General features: G+C 37.7%; 1 protein-coding gene across 2 annotated transcripts in view; it reads left to right on the top strand.

Moving 5' to 3' along the window:
• The window catches only part of Mondo (MLX interacting protein mondo), a 289,601-nt gene that overhangs the window by 191,636 nt on the left and 78,162 nt on the right, over nucleotides 1-19,803 (top strand). For both annotated transcript variants that reach the window (XM_090376144.1, XM_090376138.1), the window contains exons 12-13: nucleotides 4,089-4,144; nucleotides 8,924-9,040. In XM_090376144.1, coding sequence (XP_090232270.1) covers nucleotides 4,089-4,144; nucleotides 8,924-9,040 — 173 coding nt within the window. The remainder of the gene's footprint in view (nucleotides 1-4,088; nucleotides 4,145-8,923; nucleotides 9,041-19,803) is intronic.

The raw sequence follows: 19,803 nt of genomic DNA, 5'->3' as shown, positions 1-19,803 counted from the left end.
AAGTGAATGTATAAAGTTTACATTTAAATTTTCAATACAGCATAATGCAGTTCTTTAATTATTAAATATAATCAGTTATAGAATTTTTATTATTTTATTTTTTTCTGATTTCAGCAAAAATTTCTGAATAGTAAGAAATGTATCAATAAAGTGTACTGCATTTTTGCAGTTTTAATATTGGTAATGGTAAAATGATGTAAAGAAACAAAAAATTATATCACCAGCCAAAACAAAATTACCCTACCCACTTCATTGGCCCATTCCTTCTAGTAATTTGTCCAAACTTTCAAATTTATTCTACCCACTTCCATAGTAGTGTGTAGAAGTTTATTCCAATAATCAGTTGCTCTTTGGCTGAATGCAAATTTGCACATTCAGCAACTGTCCCAGCAATTACATTTTGCTGATACACAAAAGTATCCCCACTTTACTAAGATCTATACTGATGGTTCAAAGTTTGACAATAAAGTGGGTGCAGGCTGTTGTCTTCCCTAATACAACTGTTTCAGTTTCACTTCTGGCCAAATGCAGCAGTATACTGTTGAGCTCTATGCCATTAAGCTTGCCCTAAAAAACATCTCACTCCTGTCAATAATAACAATATAATACATAGTGACTCACAGAATGCTCTTTTAGCTGTGAAAAGTACTTCCACCTTACAATTCTTTATTAAAGCTCATAAAACATGCGCTGATATGTCTTCATGAGCATCAGCAAACTGTTATCTTCTCTTAGATTCCAGACTACAGTCATATTCCAGGAAATGAATGTGCAGATGATGCTGCAAAGCATCCCTCCAGCATAGTTTCAACAAATGATCTAGTCCCATATTCTGATTATAGACAATATTTGGAGAACATGTATGGAACAAAAGATACTTATATGGAAAATGCAAACAAATAACAAGCTGTTTCACTAAAAGCTGAAGCACAAGTATGGACTACTAGCCTTCATAAAAATAGAAAAGAAGTAATACTAGCCAGAACCTAAATAGGTAGCCGGGTAGGTAAAGTGCCTACCTGGCAACCCAAAAGGTCGCGGGTTCGAATCCCGCCTCGGGCTTGGATCAGAGTACTGCAAAAATCTTGGAGGTGCATTATGGCCATAGAAGCCGATGCGCCAACAGCTAACTAAAAACAAACAAACAACTAAATAGGTCGTACTTACCTCGCACATCACTTTCTTCTTACAGGAAATGATCCTCTGCTGTGCACACACACTGCTTGCAACCACTTACAGTAAAGCATATACTCATTGAATGTAGCTTATTCAACAGTTCCCGACACACTTCTTTCAGTTTCCTTTTGAGCAAGAACTTTTGTCTCCCAACAGCATTACAGGTAAAGAAGCAAATCTCTGAATTTTTTTTATTTTTATTTTTTTAAACAAATTCAAATGTATGAAATGTATTCAAATCTAAGTTGCCTTGAGCCAGATTCTACCATAACAACTGCAACTGTCCTTTATCAAATTTGTATCCCTTGTATATGCTGTCTGAGAAAGTAAAGATACTATCAACATTCAGTTTCCTTAACCCTTTCAAAGCCTTATATACTTCAGTTAGGTCACCACACAGGTGCCCTAAGAGTTCTGTAAATTTCAGTGTTTAGTTTCCGGAGACTGCAATTTTACAGAATCCCAGTCTTTCTTGGTACGAATAACCTTTTGTGCTTCTAACTAATTTTGTTGCCTTTCTCTGCAGCCTTTCCAACAGAGCTATGTCCTTCCTAAAATGAGGTTTCCAAACCTGTATACAGCATTATAGTAAATTCATTAGGTCATTATAAGAAGCGGTGGCCTAACCATTGCTTTATACAATTAGATAATCACCTTTCTGTCTCAATTGTCCAAGTTCCTGTATATATCATTGACAGAATCCCGTGAGCTTTTCTAGCAGCCTGTGTGCACAGCTCAGGGAATTTCATGCACCTAGTAGGATTTGTTTTGTAATTTTTTATTTAATATATTTTTTTTTATTTTTGGCTGATGCTGCATAAGCTCATACACTTGCTTTCTTGCATCACATGCCACTACTACTTCTACTACGTATATCATTTTCCTTATCAACTACCTTGAGTTTGGTGCTTCCCAAAAGGTATGGTATTCTATGATAACATTGATAAATGCAGTTCCTTGCATTTATATAACAGTTGTACATATTATTATTATTATTGCTCTTATATTATTTCTCCCTGATTGGGGGGGGGATTCCACTCTTATTATTATTAGCCATATGGAGCAAGGAAGCCTGAGACTTATGCTGCATCAGCGATGCAGTATCAAAGGGTTTACTGAAAATAAGATAAATCAAATTTTCATTAACTCAATGTTTTTCATCTCTATTCAACTGAATTATAGTTAGTCCACTGTATAATGTGGAAAAAAAAGTAGATATTAAAAAATTTGGTGTGGAACCAGCTTCTTATTGCATAACTGTAATCACAAAACTTTCAGGAAATTTATTCTATCCTTTGTTCACTGTGTGTGTGTGTGTGTGTGTGTGTGTGTGTGTGTGTGTGTGTGTGTGTGTGTGTGTGTGTGTGTGTGTGTGTGTGTGTGTGTGACTATCTTTATATAGACTATGGGCAGATTGATTGAAATACACCAGGTTCATTCCTGAGAGAGAGAGAGAGAGAGAGAGAGAGAGAGAGAGAGCGAGCGAGAGAGCATGTATCATGTGTAATAAGTTAATGGAAATGCATGAACCTAGTACAGTAAACCCCCACTATTCGCAGGGGTTACGTTCCTGAGAAATGTCGCGAATACCAAAAACGCGAATACTGAGTTATGGCTCCCATAGTAATAAAGGGGTTCTGTTCTAAAGTATGAAATATATAAGAAAAACTAGTCTAAAATTCTATGTATGTATGTATTAGATGTACCTTCATAATATGACTGTGTACATAGACAGTACATAGTGAAATGCAAGCATATAGCATCGAAATGAAAATAAGAAACAATTTAATATTAAATGTAATATTTATTAGAAATTTCAAACCAGTGCCTTTGCTAGCAAAAAAAACTTATCCCGCCAGTGCTATCATCAGTTTCACTAAAGTGTTGATAAAGGAGTTTTGCCTTTTCAAGAATGATGAGTGAACTTAACAGAATTTTATTTTGAGTTCGGTCTTCTATCCACAGATTTAAAGCCTTTTCCATTTTTTCTAATTTAACATCGCGAGTTACAGAGCAAATTATTTAAGCAATTAGCGCGTTTTCACGGACACTACGGCGGATTTTTTGATTGATCGTACCGTTGACTCATTGATTTTATAATGTTTTGCCACTGAGGAGACACTTTCACCATTAGAAATTTTATCTAATAACTCAATTTTATTCGCTAATGTCATCACCTTCTTTGATATTTTCGCATTTCTCTTGTTATTCGTAGCCATATTTTTGTAGGGGTTAGAAAGAACTTGCCCACAATAAAGTCACTTTCTTCCGTTAACACTCGAAAAAGTCTGTTTTACACTGCAAAACGGTAGATTTATCACTTTTGTAAGCATCAATTTATAAATTTATTGAATTTATAAGCATATAAATTAAAAGCAAACGAAGAAACCTTCCATGACAAGCGCATAACACATACTGAACAAGGATTAGCGAGAAACATCCACGCTCGCGATTTTGTCACCCCCTCTCCCCCCACCCACTGAGCACTGTTTTGACCGGGAAAGATAATTTTAGCCACGCCCATGTTTTTTTATGGAGGAAAATATTCATGGTGCTTTAAATTCACATTTTTTTAGGTTTCATTTTATATTAAATCGGCAATCGCGAATATGCAAAACCGCGAATACAGATACCGCGAATAGCGGGGGTTTACTGTATTGTTTAATCCTCAAGTTAGGTGAGTGTGGGATAAACAGTCAGAAAGTGATAAAATTAAAGGGGTAAAATATTGCATTTGTGTGTAAGGAAACCATAAGGTATTATCTTAACTTCTCTATGTGATAATTCCTTAATATATTTACTATTTTTAATAAGTCTTCAAAAAATTCAGTCAAATTTATCATGACAGATACGAATTTTGGTCTCCTCCCCCATAATCTATTCTCTTCTTTATACATATCACTTTATCTTAGGTCCAGTACCTAGCAGTTCATCACCTGCTCTGGGAAATCCATCTTCCGAAACCAATGTGAGTATAACCACTTGCCAAATATTTTTCTTCATCATATATATTTACTATTTTTAATAAGTCTTTAAAACTCAATAAATCAAAAGAATCGATAGGTCCCGGTCCATATTTGTACTGAAAATCAAGATCAAGCCAGCTTTTTACACCTGTTCATTTAACAGTATTTGTATAATATCCATTTTTTGTAGAACAGGAAAATTTGGATGATGGCAACCTTCCAATCTGAGAGAGTGAAGCTTCTGAAAAGACTGCCTAAATTCTGTACTATGAGGATATTACAAGTCAATAAATACAGATAATTTATTAGTCTGCTAACAAGATGGGAGAAGAAATATCAGGACATTAGGACTATAGCTGCAATGGGTAAAATGTATTTCAGAAGAGAAGGAAGTAGATATTTACCATAATGATGGATATCAAGTTATTCAAGATGTCATGAATGGATATTAAGCAAGAGTTTAGACAAATGATATTTGGTGTGGAGCATCATGCTTTATGAGACAGACATGGGCACTAAGGAAGGAGGATATCAAAAGAATTGAAGGAATTTGAGATGTTCGTGTGAGTTAGCATTAGCAGTGGCATATGATGCAAGGAAGCATGCTTATACAGAATCGGGGGGGGGGGGGGCACTTCCATCTCACCTATCATTTCTCTCCAATAGTTTGTCTACTTTTTCCTTGAATTTATTTAATGAATGAATTTATCAACTACCACAACAACAGATTTAAGTTTTTTTAGCAATCAACCACTCTCTGGATAAAGGCAAAACTTCTGCACATCTATTCTGCAACCATCCTTCCTCAATTTGAATTTATGTCCTCTCATGTGTAGTCTGAGCAAGAAGAAGAATCCCATCAGCATTGAGCTTTCTCAAACCATTCAGAGCCTTAAACACCTCAGCCAGATCACCTCGCAAGAGTCTAGGCTACTGACACTGCAATTTGCAGAACCAAAGCCTCTCTTGGTAAAAGCACTCTTTGTTCCCCTCACCAATCTCATTTCTCTTCTCTGTACTCATTCCAGCAATTCAACATCCTTCCTAAAACAAAGCCTCCAGACCTGTATGCAGTACAAGATGTGGCCTGACCATTGCCTTATACAGTGGTATAATCACCTCCTTATCCCTGCTAGCAAAACTGCTGCACGTGGTACTACACTCAGGGTAGTGGAGAATGAAAAAGACTTGTGAGTAACTGTGCAGTCAGATTTTAAAAAAAAAACCATGAGCTGTCCTGACAGCCTATCTGCACTGCCCAGAGAACTTCATATCTGACTGCACAATTACTCACAGGTCTTTTGCATTCTCCACTACCCTGAGCGTAGTACCACACAGTTGAATACGTTACTCTGAGGATACTGCTATCCATATGCAGGCGCCTCCGTAGCCAGGTGGGAAGGAGCAGCAATGCGCAGCACACGCTTCTTGATTAGACTGGGGTTCGAGTCCGTCACCACCAAATACGGGGGATGCGGGAAGGTCATGGAATGACCACCGCATATCCCGGAGCAATATGGCCTTAGTTGCTAATGCTCCTAAAAACCAAATAACAAACAAACAAACTAACAAGCTATCCATATGCACCACTTTGCATTTCTCAATTTTAAACTTCAGTTGCCAATTCTCTGCCCATCTGCCTAAATTTTCTAGATCCTGTTGTTGCAGTAGCAAACTGTCATTAACCACCCTGCCAACCTTTGTATCATCTACAAACTTGAACATTAAGCTTGATATGCCATTATCATTGATAAATATAGAAAACAGCAAACGGCCCAACACCAAACCCTGGGAGACTCCACTAATAACATTAGTCCATGAAGAACAGTATCCATTATTGCCACTCTGTCTTCTCCCACTCAACCATCTCTTTATCCATAGCAGCAACTTGCCCTTAATGCCACACTGCTCCAATTTGTACTGTAGTCATTTGTGTGCAACAGTATCAAAAGCTTTCCTAAAATCCTGATATCAAAATTATTTTTTGCATCCAGTTCCTTTGTGACCACATTGTAGTATCTAAATTGGTCAGAAAAGATTTCCCCTTAACAAACCCATGCTGTGTATAAATTACAACTGCAGTCTTGTCTAGATGATCTTGCATTACTTCTTTAACCAGTGCCTCCATTGTTTTCCCTGGAATGGAAATTAAGCTAACAGGTCTTTAAAATACTCATGTCACTTTCTGATCCACCTTTGTAAATTGGGACATTTCTAGTCTATAGGGACCACCCCTGTATCCAAAGATGCTCTCTTAATTATGGCTAAAAGTTTGCTTACCACCTTTGCTGCCTCTCTTGATATAATTGGATAGTTCCCATCCACCCCGGCACCTTTTTTATGTTTAACTGCAACAATTTCTTTTCCACTTCACTAAAGAATTCCTAATGTGTGAAATGTAGATGCAAAATACCCATTCAGTTTGTTAGCAACCTGAGCAGGATCATCAAGAGTTGAATCATCAATATCAAGTGTACCGATTTGATTTATTCCTTTCCTTCTAGAGTTTATATAAGTAAAAAAGTCTTTGCTGTTTTTCTTTTGCATCCTTTGCCAAAGATTCCTCATAATTTGCTTTCGTTTGCCTAACCTTTGTGACTTGATTACAGTCTAGCTTATATCTGCCATAGGCTTCTGTTTTGCCCAATAATTTATGTATCCCATGCATTTTTCTTCTCTACCACAAGTCTCATTAGTTCTTCTGACATCCATTTAGGCCTAAACCTTTAATGCTTCCCATTTACAATTGGCTGATGGTAACGTCATCAGTTGGTCCCACTGTATAGAATTTAAAAACTGTCTGAGGCCAGTGTAGTCTCCTTTACGAAAGCAAAAACCTTTCACTTTACCCTTGGTGGTAGTTACATCTTTAAGTAAATTCCACATCAGTACACTGTGATCACAACACACCTACTGGTCCTTTTATCTGCCGATCCTTAATGCATTAAGAATTCGCTGCCACTAATCAGATCAAGAGTATTGCTCTCACTTGTTTTCTCTCTAACATGCTGCTGTAGAAAAACAGTCATCCAATAAATCTACAAAATCTTACTAGTGTGTGAGTGAGTAACCCAGAAGTTCCAGGCAATATCTGCAAAGTTAAAATCTCCATTATAAGCTATTCTGGTTTATTGGTCCACTCTATTTCACTGTACAGTTGTTCATTTTACTCATTGGAGTCATTTGGCCTATATCACATTCCTACTCTTTATTTTTGTTTTCCCACTGCTTGTCTCCAATATCCCAACAATGTCCACATTTGATGTCTTGATCAGCACTTCAAATTCATCAACCTTATTCACTATGCTCCTAACTTCGATGTACATGCAAGCACATGTGCACCTGTTCTTACTCTTAGTTACCCTGACATAGCCCTTGTATTTACTTGTTCCATGATGATTCCCAGTACCCTTGAAATCCTCGGCACCTTGCTTTCCAGGCTGCTGCTCGTTCCAATAGAAGCGTGCGAGAATAACTTTCACATCTGCCTGTTGCCTTTGTTAATCTATTAGTTTTGTGTATCCACCCAAGCTAGCAGTTTTCCAACCCATGTAACACTGTCTCGATAGCATCAGCAAATATTCTTGCACCCTTTTTATTTAAATATATTCCATCCTTGTTGAAGTAGTCTTTCCTGTTAACAAGCTGTTGTTTGTTGTTGTTGTTTTTTGGTTTTTAGGAGCATTAGCAACTAAGGCCATATTGCTCTGGGATATGCAGTGGTCATTCCCTGACCGTTCCGCATCTTCCGTATTTGGTGGTGACGGGCTCGAACCCCGGTCGAATCAAGAAGCATGTAATATGCACTACTGTTCCTTCCCACCTGGCTACGGAGGCACTGTTAACAAGCACAGACCAGAGTTAAAGGGTGATAGGGTTAAATATGAGGTACCGAGAAGAGTAAGGGGAAAAGAAATAGAGCTATGATGAAGAGTAAGGGAAAAAGAAATAGAGCTATGATGAAGAGTAAGGGAAAAAGAAATAGAAGTATGATGAAAAGTAAGCAAAAGAAAGAATTGAAAAGTTATACTAGCAGAGAAGAGAGGGGAGAAATGGCATTGAGTTATTGTTGAATAAGGAAGTAATGGGAATATGTTGAATATGTTAATGATAGGATAATGATTATGATGATAAAGGCAGAATCTACAGATATGAAGGTGGTGTAGTTATACAAGGTGTGATCAGAAAGTTTGGGAGACATGAACTAATATTTGGGAAATTAAGAAGTCTGACTATTCAGATGGCTTTCCTTTAAAGCAGCTTCCTTGACACTATAGACACTGATTTCAATATTTCTGCAACTTCTGAAAATGTTCTTGATAGGCTTCTTTTGAAATTGCTAATAATTCCCATGCTGCATTTGGAATAATTTTCTGTCATTGCCACATTACACTTCATCCCAAAGATATTTAGTGGAATTAGGGTTTCGGCTCTAGACAGGTAGTGATGCTTTTGCATGCCTAAGTCCATTAAAGTCCATTATAGTCCATTAAAGAAAGATTTTACCTGAGCTAAGGGCAAGGCAGAAAGACTCCTTTTTGAATTAAATTATGATAAATGAACATAGACATTATTGCAAATTTAAGTGAAATTAACTTTCATGTGATATTGTTCTCTGTTGAACAAATACTTGTTTGTTTTAATGATATATGTGTTTATTTGCTTGATCCAATGATTATACCCATTAATCTTTTCAACAACCTATAAAAGTACCAATACAAAAAAAAAAAAAAAAAAGTTTACAGTTTGTATTATGTTATGTATTATTTTTGAAATTTCAGACACAATCTCCAGCCAAACCTTTTAGACCAAAGTCAGATGAAGAAAGGATTCAATATAAAGAACATAGAAGAGTTTGTCATATTAATGCCGAGCAGAAAAGAAGGTGCAATATAAAGGTATGTCTGATTATATAACCACATATGAGCCACTCTATAATGTTACAGCATAACATTGTATACACTGAACCTTATTCTGATAAGTACATACACTGACCAACCACTTTATTAAGGCCATGTTCTAATATCCCATTGATACCAGTCCAAATACACACCTACCACATTTCCCTTGTGTTTACATTTGAATACTTTTTCCATCAGCAGTTTCCCAGAAGTGAAAGACCAGAAACTTAAATTCAGTGATGGGATAGATATGGTAACTTTCAGAGTGCACTAGGTTTTCTAGAATTTGAAGCATTGCATTCAGTTGCTTTTGGATATTATCAGCATACAATTTTCTTATACATTGGTTCCATTTTGCATAGTCTGAGGTATGTTTAATGATTCTGTTTATATTTCCAAGCATTCTTCTCAACAGAGATATAGATGGCATGTAGAAAATTCTGGTGAGTATGAAGAATATAAGATGAATCCATAGTTGTTTTTCTTAAATTCTTACAGCTGGGCAGCATGATTGAGAGGGATATTGTCATAACAGAAGTCCAAATGATTCATGAAATGTAGACATTTCTGAGCAAATCTGGGAGGAATTTTTCTTTCAGGACCACTAGTTATCTGTCTCTTGTAACTGTAATGCCATTAGGAATGCAGCGTGCAAGAATGATACCATCAGCATCTCCAAAAATTACAATCTTCATTTTTTCTGAACTTGCACTGGCACAAAATTTCTTTGCCAGTGGTGAAGAAATGCAATTCTTTTGGAGAGAATAGTACTTTGTCTCTGGATTGAATAAGGACCCCTACTATTCAATCCATAAATTAGTGATATATATATATATAGGAAGGAAAGCACCAATCATTTCAGCATCTTGCATAAACACTGGTTTGAACAAGTTTAAATAACCATCTTTTTATTCCTAGTTACCCATTTTGCTGAAGATTTGCTCATTTTGAGATCTTCTTGCTGAATTACATACATAGAGCCAACAGATATGCCAAATGATATTATAGAAACTTCAGTAACTGTTGTCTTAGTACAGGCAATGTTATCCATGGAACAACTGGTTTTCAGTCTTGGTTGACATGTTTCACTCACTCACATGCAAAAATCTGAGATGGCATGCTGCTCCTGTAAAGAAAATGCCATTTTCACTGTCACATATGTTCCCACTTGGATTGCTGCCAATTTATACTAATGTATGTTATACTTGTGATGTCATTCATATTCATTATGTGACCTAACAACCAGAATGAACCTTGAAAATTAGTAAATAAGATTTTGTTTCTCATCCCTTCATGAGTTGTTCAAAGTACATTCTTATCAAACTTTGTGGTTTTGTGCACGCTTTTATAGGTTGGTAATGTGACTGAATATCTTCCCCTTCACTAGAAACAGCACCATAAGAAGTTGACTTAAAAATAACCATGTCGAATAAGTTTATATTATTTGTATTCAAAATCAGTAGGAAATATCAAATTAGAGGATTAGCATAGATTATTAAATTCCTCATGTGGCTCATTTCTTGTTTCCAAAACTGAATTTTTTCTGACCAAAGATAAAATATTGTGTCATTATACTTCTGAACAAATACAAGGTTAGTGTGTAACATTGTGACTCAGTTTCTTATAGAAATGTTTTTAAAGGGATGAAAAAGTCTTCCTTAGAAGTCAAGAATGGAATACATATTAATTCTTGCACAAACACTGGCCAACTGCTTAAAATATCTTTACTTTAAAATCAGCAAAAAATAAAATCATTGTCTTAAAAAATATAATAATTATATATCTATAAAAAATAAAATCTATATATATTTAAAATGTAATACAAGAATAAATATGTAATGCCGATAAAACCAGTGTATGGAAATGTCCTTGTGCAAACACAGCACTACTATGCATGGCTGGAGTACATGTATGGTCTTGTCAATCATTCAATTACTCCCTGAAGAATGTTATCCATGGAACAACTGGTTCCATGGATAACATTCTTCAGGGAGTAATTGAATGATTTGAATGAAATGATGTGAAGAAGGTATGTCAGGCAATTGACCTGTCGCTAACACTACCTCCCTTTTTCCCTTCCAGTAGTTAATATCAATTTTCAAGACTTCATCAAATATAGGGTGAATCCTAACTCCCTTGTTTGGTCTGCATCATAGATGTGAAGGGCTTCAAGCTCAGCCAAGCAATTGTTTGGGGATTCCACACTGGAGGAAGAATGACTAAACAAAATCTCTTCCTGGCAATGAGAAACCATTTATAAAAAGAGATTTTGCAGTAAGCTAGAAGTAAACAAGGAAAATGGGGAAGTGAATTTTGCATCCTTTGGCTGGAGAAATTAATGGTACAAAATTACAAGTTTATTTTTTTTCCCTCTTAACTAAAAGAGTGGACATAAAAATGTTTAAACAGATAAGATCTAAGAGAAACCAAACATGCAGTTAACAAAAGATAAACCCTTCTTTATTCTATATTTTATATATGCTAATCTACATATTTAATACAAAAGTGTGTTGAATCACTTTGTGTGTGACATATTCGTATATTTAATTTGCGCCATGAACATTGAGAAGGCAAAGAAAAATAGCAGACAGAATATAGAAGGGATGAGAAAAAATTTGAAAGGAAGATTGAATTAAGATAAGGTTGAAAGTGAAAACATTAATATAGGAACTGGATTAAAATAAGGTTATTGAGGTCAGTGAGAAGGTAATAGGATATAAAAAAGAACCTAGGGTGGAACTATGATGGTGGAACTGATAAGGGAATAAATGAAACATAATGGAATAATGTGAACACATCAGGAGGTAAAAAGAGATATCGAGAATACACCGCTTGACAAAATTAACAGAACAAAATGTTTTTCATGAATATTTTATTGTGAACAGCGTTGCTGAAGGCAAATATTTGATATAATAGGCATTCTGGCATGCAAATTCTGAGTATCCAATAGAAATCAATCTACTACCTTACAGAGCTGCACATTATACAAATTATTTATGCATATAAAAGCCGACCGGGCTAGCCGAGTGGGTAAAGTACCTGCCCGGCAACCCAAAGGTCGCGGGTTCGATTCCCGCCTCGGGCTTGGATCAAAGTACTGCAAAAACCTTGAGAGGTGCAATATGGTCACAGAAGCTGATGCGCCAACAACTACCAAAAAATAAAAAATAAAATAAATAAAAAATAATAATGCATATAAAAATGGGTTGTGACTACATCTTTTCATTCCTGTTTTTTGGCTTGCTCAGTGGGATAGACATATCTCCAATACTAGCAAGTCACCGTCATTTAAATGAGTATTTGAGATGGCAGGCCATTAGACAACTTGAAGCCGGACAGTTCCAGGCGGCACGTTGGAATGTGTCACACAGTTTCATCTTTGCACTATGGAAGCAGTTTCAGGAGACAGGAGCCATTACAAGAAGAGTTAACCAAGGTCGCCTGAGGGTATGTCAACCAGAACAGACTGCTATCTAACAGCATGATGGAACAATACGATGATCATCAACTGCCTCTTGAGGTTGCTGCAGCCACAGGTAAAAACATTTCCAGCTGGGCTGTGTTAAGAAGGCTCAATTCAAGTGGACTCTACGCAATGAAGGCATTGGTTTGTTTTAGCCAATGGTTTAACCCCAAACTACTGCAGAACTCGCCGAAACTGATGCCATGAATATGTGACTTGGAGCCCTGACAAGTGGAGTACAGTTCAGTTCTCTGATGAGTTCCATTTTAGCCTACAAACATTTTGTAGACATTATTTCATCTGGAAGACAATGAGGAATCTGGTACCATCCTTCCAACACCAGGGAAAGGGACGCTTACAGTGGAGGCATTTTCGTGGGATGGAATAATTATCAACAGCTGCACCCTGCTTCATGTTTTTGATAGGGATACCATAACTGCACAGAGGTACCAAAAACAGATCCTCAAACCCTATGTGCGACTTAATATTGGTGCATTTGGTCAAGATTCTTTTCATGCACAACAATACCACTGCAACAGAGTTCTAGTGGTGAAAGAATATCTTGAAACTGAACATATTCAACAACTGCAGTGGCCAGCACGATCACCAGACTTAAATCTGATTGAACATGTGTGGGATGCCCTTTGCCATTGCATTGCACTCCAACAGCCAATCCTCGGTCACTTGGTGAGCTAAGGTATGTGCTGGTGGAAGAGTGGGATTTGTTGCCACAGAATCTTAGACAACCTGATATTCAGCATGGTTCACCACTGTCAGTCCTGTTTAGCCAATGAGGGGGGATCATACACCATACTGCTGTCATGTGACCATATTTTCAAGCATCTTATATTGACTGTAATTGATTTCATCATTATTCTATGGCATACCACCATATCTAATTTTGTCCTACTTCATTGAAAGCTGCATGGGTTAAACCATGTTTTCTGTGTGTTCTGTTAATTTTGTCAAGCAGTGTATAATAATAGATTGTGAAGAAGAACAGATTAAGCAAGAGAAGACTTGTCAAGGGAGCACTGTAGGAAAATAGAGAGCATTGAAATAAAGGAAGATATGATTTAATGTTTGAAAGAGTCATATTTTTAAATAATGAATTTAAGAATAAACCAAGATAGAAGGCAATTGGGGGAAAAATAACGTACTGTACTGAATAGACAGATTGAGTATGGAGAGATGGAAGAAAGGATAAGGTTGTGATTGAGATTGAATGAATTGAGTCTAATGAGTCTAATGATAATTAAAATAGAGGTTACAGCCATATTAAGGAAAATAAAGGAGGGTAAGGCAGTCCATATCAATGGGATACCAATGGAAATATTGGAGCAACAAAAATATGTACAGCAATTCCCCGCATAGCACTGATAATTGGTACCGAAACTGTTATGTGAAACCGTGCTGATTGAGGTATAATTATGATGGGTCTTAATTGAATGCATACCAGAGAAACAGTCTATAAACAATTTACACTTGATAGCCAATTAAAAGGATTTAAAATAAAAAAATATTGCAAAAATTTTATTAATGAAAAGGTAAAAAAGCTTTATTGTTTATTTAGGTATTTCAATAATGAAGTCTGGTGATATTGTCTCTTCTTTTTCTCAGCATACAAGTCTTTGTAGCATCAAATCCTATGTCAACATTCAGATCTCCATTCATAATTGCCTTGCAGACCATGGAAACCAACTGAAAAACGTTCTCCAATTCTTCTGTTGAAAATTCTTTTGGAGCACTTCAGTGTTATCCACTTTAGAATTGTTTTCCACTTCTTCATATGCAGTTTGCTCATCAATTTCAAGAAGAGTTGCATCATCTAAGTCATTTGCATGTGAGTCAGTACAGTCACATATGTTGGCAGTTTCCAAAGTTTCGAATCCCAAGTCTTTTCCAATCTTCACAATGTCTTCGGCAATTGTCTGAACTTGCAATTCAAAACCAGTAAAATCATTTGCCAAATGGGACAAAATATGCTGCCAAACAGAATGCATGTTGTTGACAGTGATTTCTAGCCAAGATGCAAATATATTTTCAATCGTATTTAAAGGGATAAAAAATAAATTGTGAAATGAAAAGTTTGAAAAGCTATCACGTCGTCTTGTCAGGATGGAATTAAGAATACTAAACACTGTTGTACTTTACTGCTGACTGCCTGAGGGGAGCTATTGGCACATGTGCATGTGAGACAATAAAGTTGCCACCACAGCATATATGTATGCATACCTAGGCTATGACAACGCAGCATATATTTCACGGTACGAATGAGTTTTAATATGTACAGTTAATTTGACTTAAACTTAATTGAAAACCGTATTATAGTGAAACCCGTGCTGTTTGAAGCCGTGCTAAGCGAGGTATTGCTGTATATAGTTATATGAGAAGGGGGGTAATGGCCAAAGAATTTTATGACTATTATTATGATTCCTGTAGAGAAAAAAGGAAATGTAATCAAATATGACAAATATAAGGATTTCAGAGCAATTAGTTAGATTCCTATTCAATAAAGGTGATGTTGGTAATAATCAAAAGGTTGAGTGAAAGAATGGGCAAAATGATAGGAGAGGGATGTGACAGACAATGATAATTTTGATGGAAAGATGAATAAGAAGTTTTATTCTTTTGTGGATTTGGAAAAGGATTTAATAGGGTAAATTGAAAAATTTAGTATTAGTAGTGGCGGCAAATGATGCAAGCATCAGCAAAAAAAACTTCCCACATCATCTGTCCATCCTCTATAATAGTTTGTCTAGTTCTTAAATTTATTCAAACTATCCACTTCCACAACAGGTAGTTAATTGTGGACACAAACTTCCATCTGTCTGAAAGCAAATTTTTAAAAATCTATCTTGTAAGCATCCTTTTTCAATTTAAATTTATATCCCCTCGTGTGTTGTCTAGGTAAGAGAAAGTATGCCATCAGCATTTAGTTTACTTAATCATTTAAAGCCTTAAACACCTCAATCAGAAATGCTTAAAGCTTTGCCTAGTTTCTTTTGCAGAACTGAAGTCTTTCTTGGTAAGTGTGCCCTTTTGTTTGCCTCGCTGATCTTTTCTCTTCTCTACATCCATTCCAACAGATCCACATCCTTCCTGAAATGAGGCTTCCAAACCTATATGCAGTATTCAAGATGTGGCCTAACCATTGTCTTATTAATTGATTGTTAAGGGGTGGGGAATAGAGAGAGATTAACCGCTTCCCGGAACATTTTTTTCCGGAAAATGTGCCGTAACCGATCGAGTAATTAACCCATTTGTTATCTTGTTATCCCGAGTTATCTTGTGTACATCAAAAAGTGTGCAAATTATACAGATTTTTTTTTTTTAATAAATTAGTGCTTGAGCTAAAAGAAAGGCACAGAAAAAGTCTTCATTACTCATTATATAAATAAATTTAAAAAATCAAGTGGAACACACAAGCAGTAGCCTCCTGCCACAAGTAGTAATCGCGAACTAACTACATTCTGACACACGGCCACCACAAGTGGACAGGCAAGGTAAGCGTCACTTATGGGCGGCAGTTCAAGAGGGCGCCGAAATATTTTTCGATATTGTTTTTGTGAATTATTTTCGTGGGTTCAATATTCTGCAGTTAGGACAGCAAATTATATTTTGCTTACTGGCGGCGCAGGAACGTGTGCTACTGTTCTGACATTGCTGTAAAATATAAGTAAAATGAAAGCCAGGCATAAGAAAATCCTGAGAAAACTTGGGATTTACCTGTCTAATGCACAATTAGCCAGATAAATGCCAGCGAAAATACATTTCAGTCCTAAATTTGGAGGTCTTATTGTTCGCTTCAGGTATTATTGTATCCCAAGATATTTCGTGTAGTTCCAAATAACTTTTAAAACTAAAAACAAGATATCTTGGGATAATCCATGAAGGGGTTAATAGAGGAATATATTTGGGATCCAAAGGTTACGCTTAAGAATGGGTATGGATAATATCAAAAAAAAATACAAATAGGTAGAGAAGTGAGACAAATATAATGCTGAGACAAGGTTGTTATCCTCCTCAACATTGTACAAATGTACACCAATGAGCCAAACCATTATGACCACCTACCTAATATGATGTTGGTCCTCCACCTGCAGCCAAAACAGCTTGTACCCAGCAAGACATGGACGCTACAAGATTTATAAATGTCTTGTGGTATCTGGTACCAACACATAATCAGCAGATCATTTAACTCCTGTGAGACACCACAGATCGGAGTTGCTATTCCAACACAAACCACAGATGTTTGATGGGATTGATGTCTAGGGAATTTGGCGGCCAGGGCAGTACCTGGAAGTCTTCCTCGTGTTCCACGAATCAGTCTCGAACAATCCGAGTGGTGTGGCATGGTGCGTTATTCTGCTCAAAGACGGCACCGCCAGGGGGAAAGACCGTTGCCATGAAAGGGTGTACCTGGTCAGCAATGATGTTTGGTATAGATATGTTGAGGTTCGGGCGGCTCTGGGGATTTCTCCCATCTCCGCATATGTTTTATGTATCGAGCGACAGTACCCTGTCTATGCCAGAAGTTTAAAAATACTGTATGGGTCATGTGGTATGTAGTTTGTTGTTCCCATTGTTCATCCAGCCTGTTGGCCGCCAGGCCCTTAGTGAGACCCGGCGTTACCATACCTAGCGACAGGGAAGCCGGCCGGGTGTACCAAGAGACTAATTATACTCTGGCAGGTCCTGCCACTTACTTTCCTGGGATTTATTTTGGTGCCTAAGACCTAAAATAAAGGTTGGAGCGATTGTGCTTGATTTAGGTAAAATTGCATTTAGAAAGTGCTGCGTGGGGTTTTACACTGAAAGAACTATTTCTAGGGAGCCTAAAAGGTCGGGCAAAATTTGATGTGATATAAATTTGGACATGTGGGGCAGTCGCTGTACAAGAGAAAGTATTGGGAGAGGAGGGTGAAAGCTGGGAGGTGAAATAGGAAGGTGATCCCCCCCCCCATTTTCAGTGGGGCATGCCCATGTCCCACCAGAGTAAAAATATGGGGCCAAGGAGGGAAGGGGAGATAAAAAAAAAAAAACTCTCCTCTTCCCTCCCTAGGAAATAGGGAAAAAAAACACAGGTCTGCACAAAGGAGTGTGGTTTTGGGTTGCCAATAGGTTATATCACCTATTTATATCTCCGCTGTAGTCCAAATGGTGGTGTCAGGTCCAGTGATGTCACCACTGACTCAACGAACAAGGTCTTGTCCTGGCAAGCTGAGGTCTGATTCTGTAATTTTTATTATCAGGCCTTTGTCATGCAGTGAATTGGAGTTTTCTTCTGTTTACTTTCAGGCGTGGGAATTTTGGATTGGTCTTCAAATTGGGTATCACAGAGTGGGTGCTGCAGAATAGCTTCATACATTATGGTAAGTTTTATATGTGTGTCACGTTCGTTTGACCTCCTGCAGTCCTAGTTGGGTTGCCTTTGGTGTATTGTTTTCCTTGTTTTCCTTCTGGAAAATAGATCCTGGGCATATTGACTGAGTGCCTTGTAGTCTTCTTGAGTGTCTAACAGTCTGGGTTCTTGGTTGTCTGGTATATATTGGATTGCCATTATTAGGCGTAGTCATAGGTCGTCATACAGATCCCAGTCAAACGTGTCACCAGGATTCTGGGTTGCCACAGGGACAGTCTGCGTTATCTATGATGTCAAGTTGGTGAAGCTTAGCTTTAAATGGGCCGTGTCCTATAAGGAGTAAGGTGGCAGCTTCCTCCTTACAGGACCAGGGTGAAACCACGCTGGTGCCTTGGGATAAAGTTTGGTGACAGTGGGGAGGAATCTTCTAGTCACTGTGCCTTTTTCTGTGCCACTCCATCTCCTCTGCCAAATCTGGATGAGGTGGTCAGTGATTCTTCTCTTTTCACAGTTATGGTCATTAGTGATGTCAGTGGTGAGGTCATACATTGTAGCCGATGTGCTTCTAGCAAGATGGTAGAGCAGACCACAGCAGGTAACCTTGAGGTTCAGGGGAAGAACCCCTGCCAGGACCTGGAGAGCAGCCGTGCTGGTCATTCTGGTTGCTCTCGTCATGGTAAGGAGGATGGTCCTCTGAATGGTTTCGAGGATCCTTTTATTCACTTCTAGACCCACCCTCACATACCAGACAGGGGAGCCATACGCGATGGCAGGGGTGAAGAGAGCTTTGTAGTAGAGGACAGGGTAGTACGGCTGAGTCCCCAGCCCATGCGGATCACTCTAACGACAAGGGCCGCATATCTTCTTATCTTATGTTTAATATATTCTAGGTGTGGCTTGAAATTTAATTTTCTGTCCAAGATTATTCCTAAGTATTTGATCTGTTCACACAGTTTAACTGTTTTGTTCTCAATCTTAATTTGTGGTGGTCTCCTTTAGTCTAGCATACAATTTAGCAGCACTGATTTTGTCTTGTCAGGTACTAATTTGAGCAAGTGTAGCTTCGTCCAATGTAGCAGCTTTTGCAGGTCATCATTTACTTGCATTTCTAGGGAGGATCTGCAGTCAGAACCCTTGGGGCAGCCCCTGCGGACTGGGCGACTGAGGCATTTATATGGTGTGGTAACTTGACTTGCACTGCTCTATCAGCCAGGTAATCCTTCATGCTATTGTAAAGATTCAATGGAAGGTTGGCATCTCTGAGTCTCACCAAGACATTTGGCCACCAGAGGGTGTTGAACTCCCCGGCAAAATCCACTGCAGTGACGAGGAAGTATTTCCTTTGACAATGGGTGGCTCTAGAGAGGAGATTCTGTATTGCTTTGATAGTGGATTTGCCAGGAATAAATCCGTATTGCTTTGTCATGTTAGGATTTACTTCGTTATAATGCCTTGTGATTCTGGTATGTAACGGCCTTTCGTATATTTTACTAAGGGTTGATAGCAGAACTGTGGGTCTGTAGGAACTAGGTATCTCCGATGGCCTTGTTGGGTTTTTAGGAGTAGTTTTAAATTTGCCTTTTTCCACCGTAGTGGAAATTTACCTGCTTCCAGGCAGCAATTGAATAGTTTTAGTAGTAATTCCGGTATATGTTCCGTTGCTTATTTTGCCATCTCCGGTTCAATTAGGTCCAGTCTATGGCAGGGAGTTTTTTTCCCCTTCTTTTTTGCTCTTCTGTGGTTTTACTTGGTTCCTGTCAATCTCTTGCTTCACTGTTACTCCTCATTTCCCGGTCTAGTTTTTCACTAGTGTACCTCTTGTTTTTCCCTTGCCAGTGGCTCCTTGTCTGATTTCGTCCTGTTCTTCTGATTTGTCCAGGGAGGGTTTCACCACTCGCTTGTTGGTTGATGTTTAGGTAGATGGTAGACGTC

Source organism: Mastigoproctus giganteus, chromosome 1, assembly GCF_048544385.1.
Source record: "Mastigoproctus giganteus isolate SK-2022 chromosome 1, ASM4854438v1, whole genome shotgun sequence".
In the NCBI taxonomy this organism is placed as follows: domain Eukaryota; kingdom Metazoa; phylum Arthropoda; class Arachnida; order Uropygi; family Thelyphonidae; genus Mastigoproctus; species Mastigoproctus giganteus.
The sequence above is the reverse complement of the archived record's forward strand: the minus strand, read 5'-3'. Positions and strand labels throughout refer to the sequence as shown.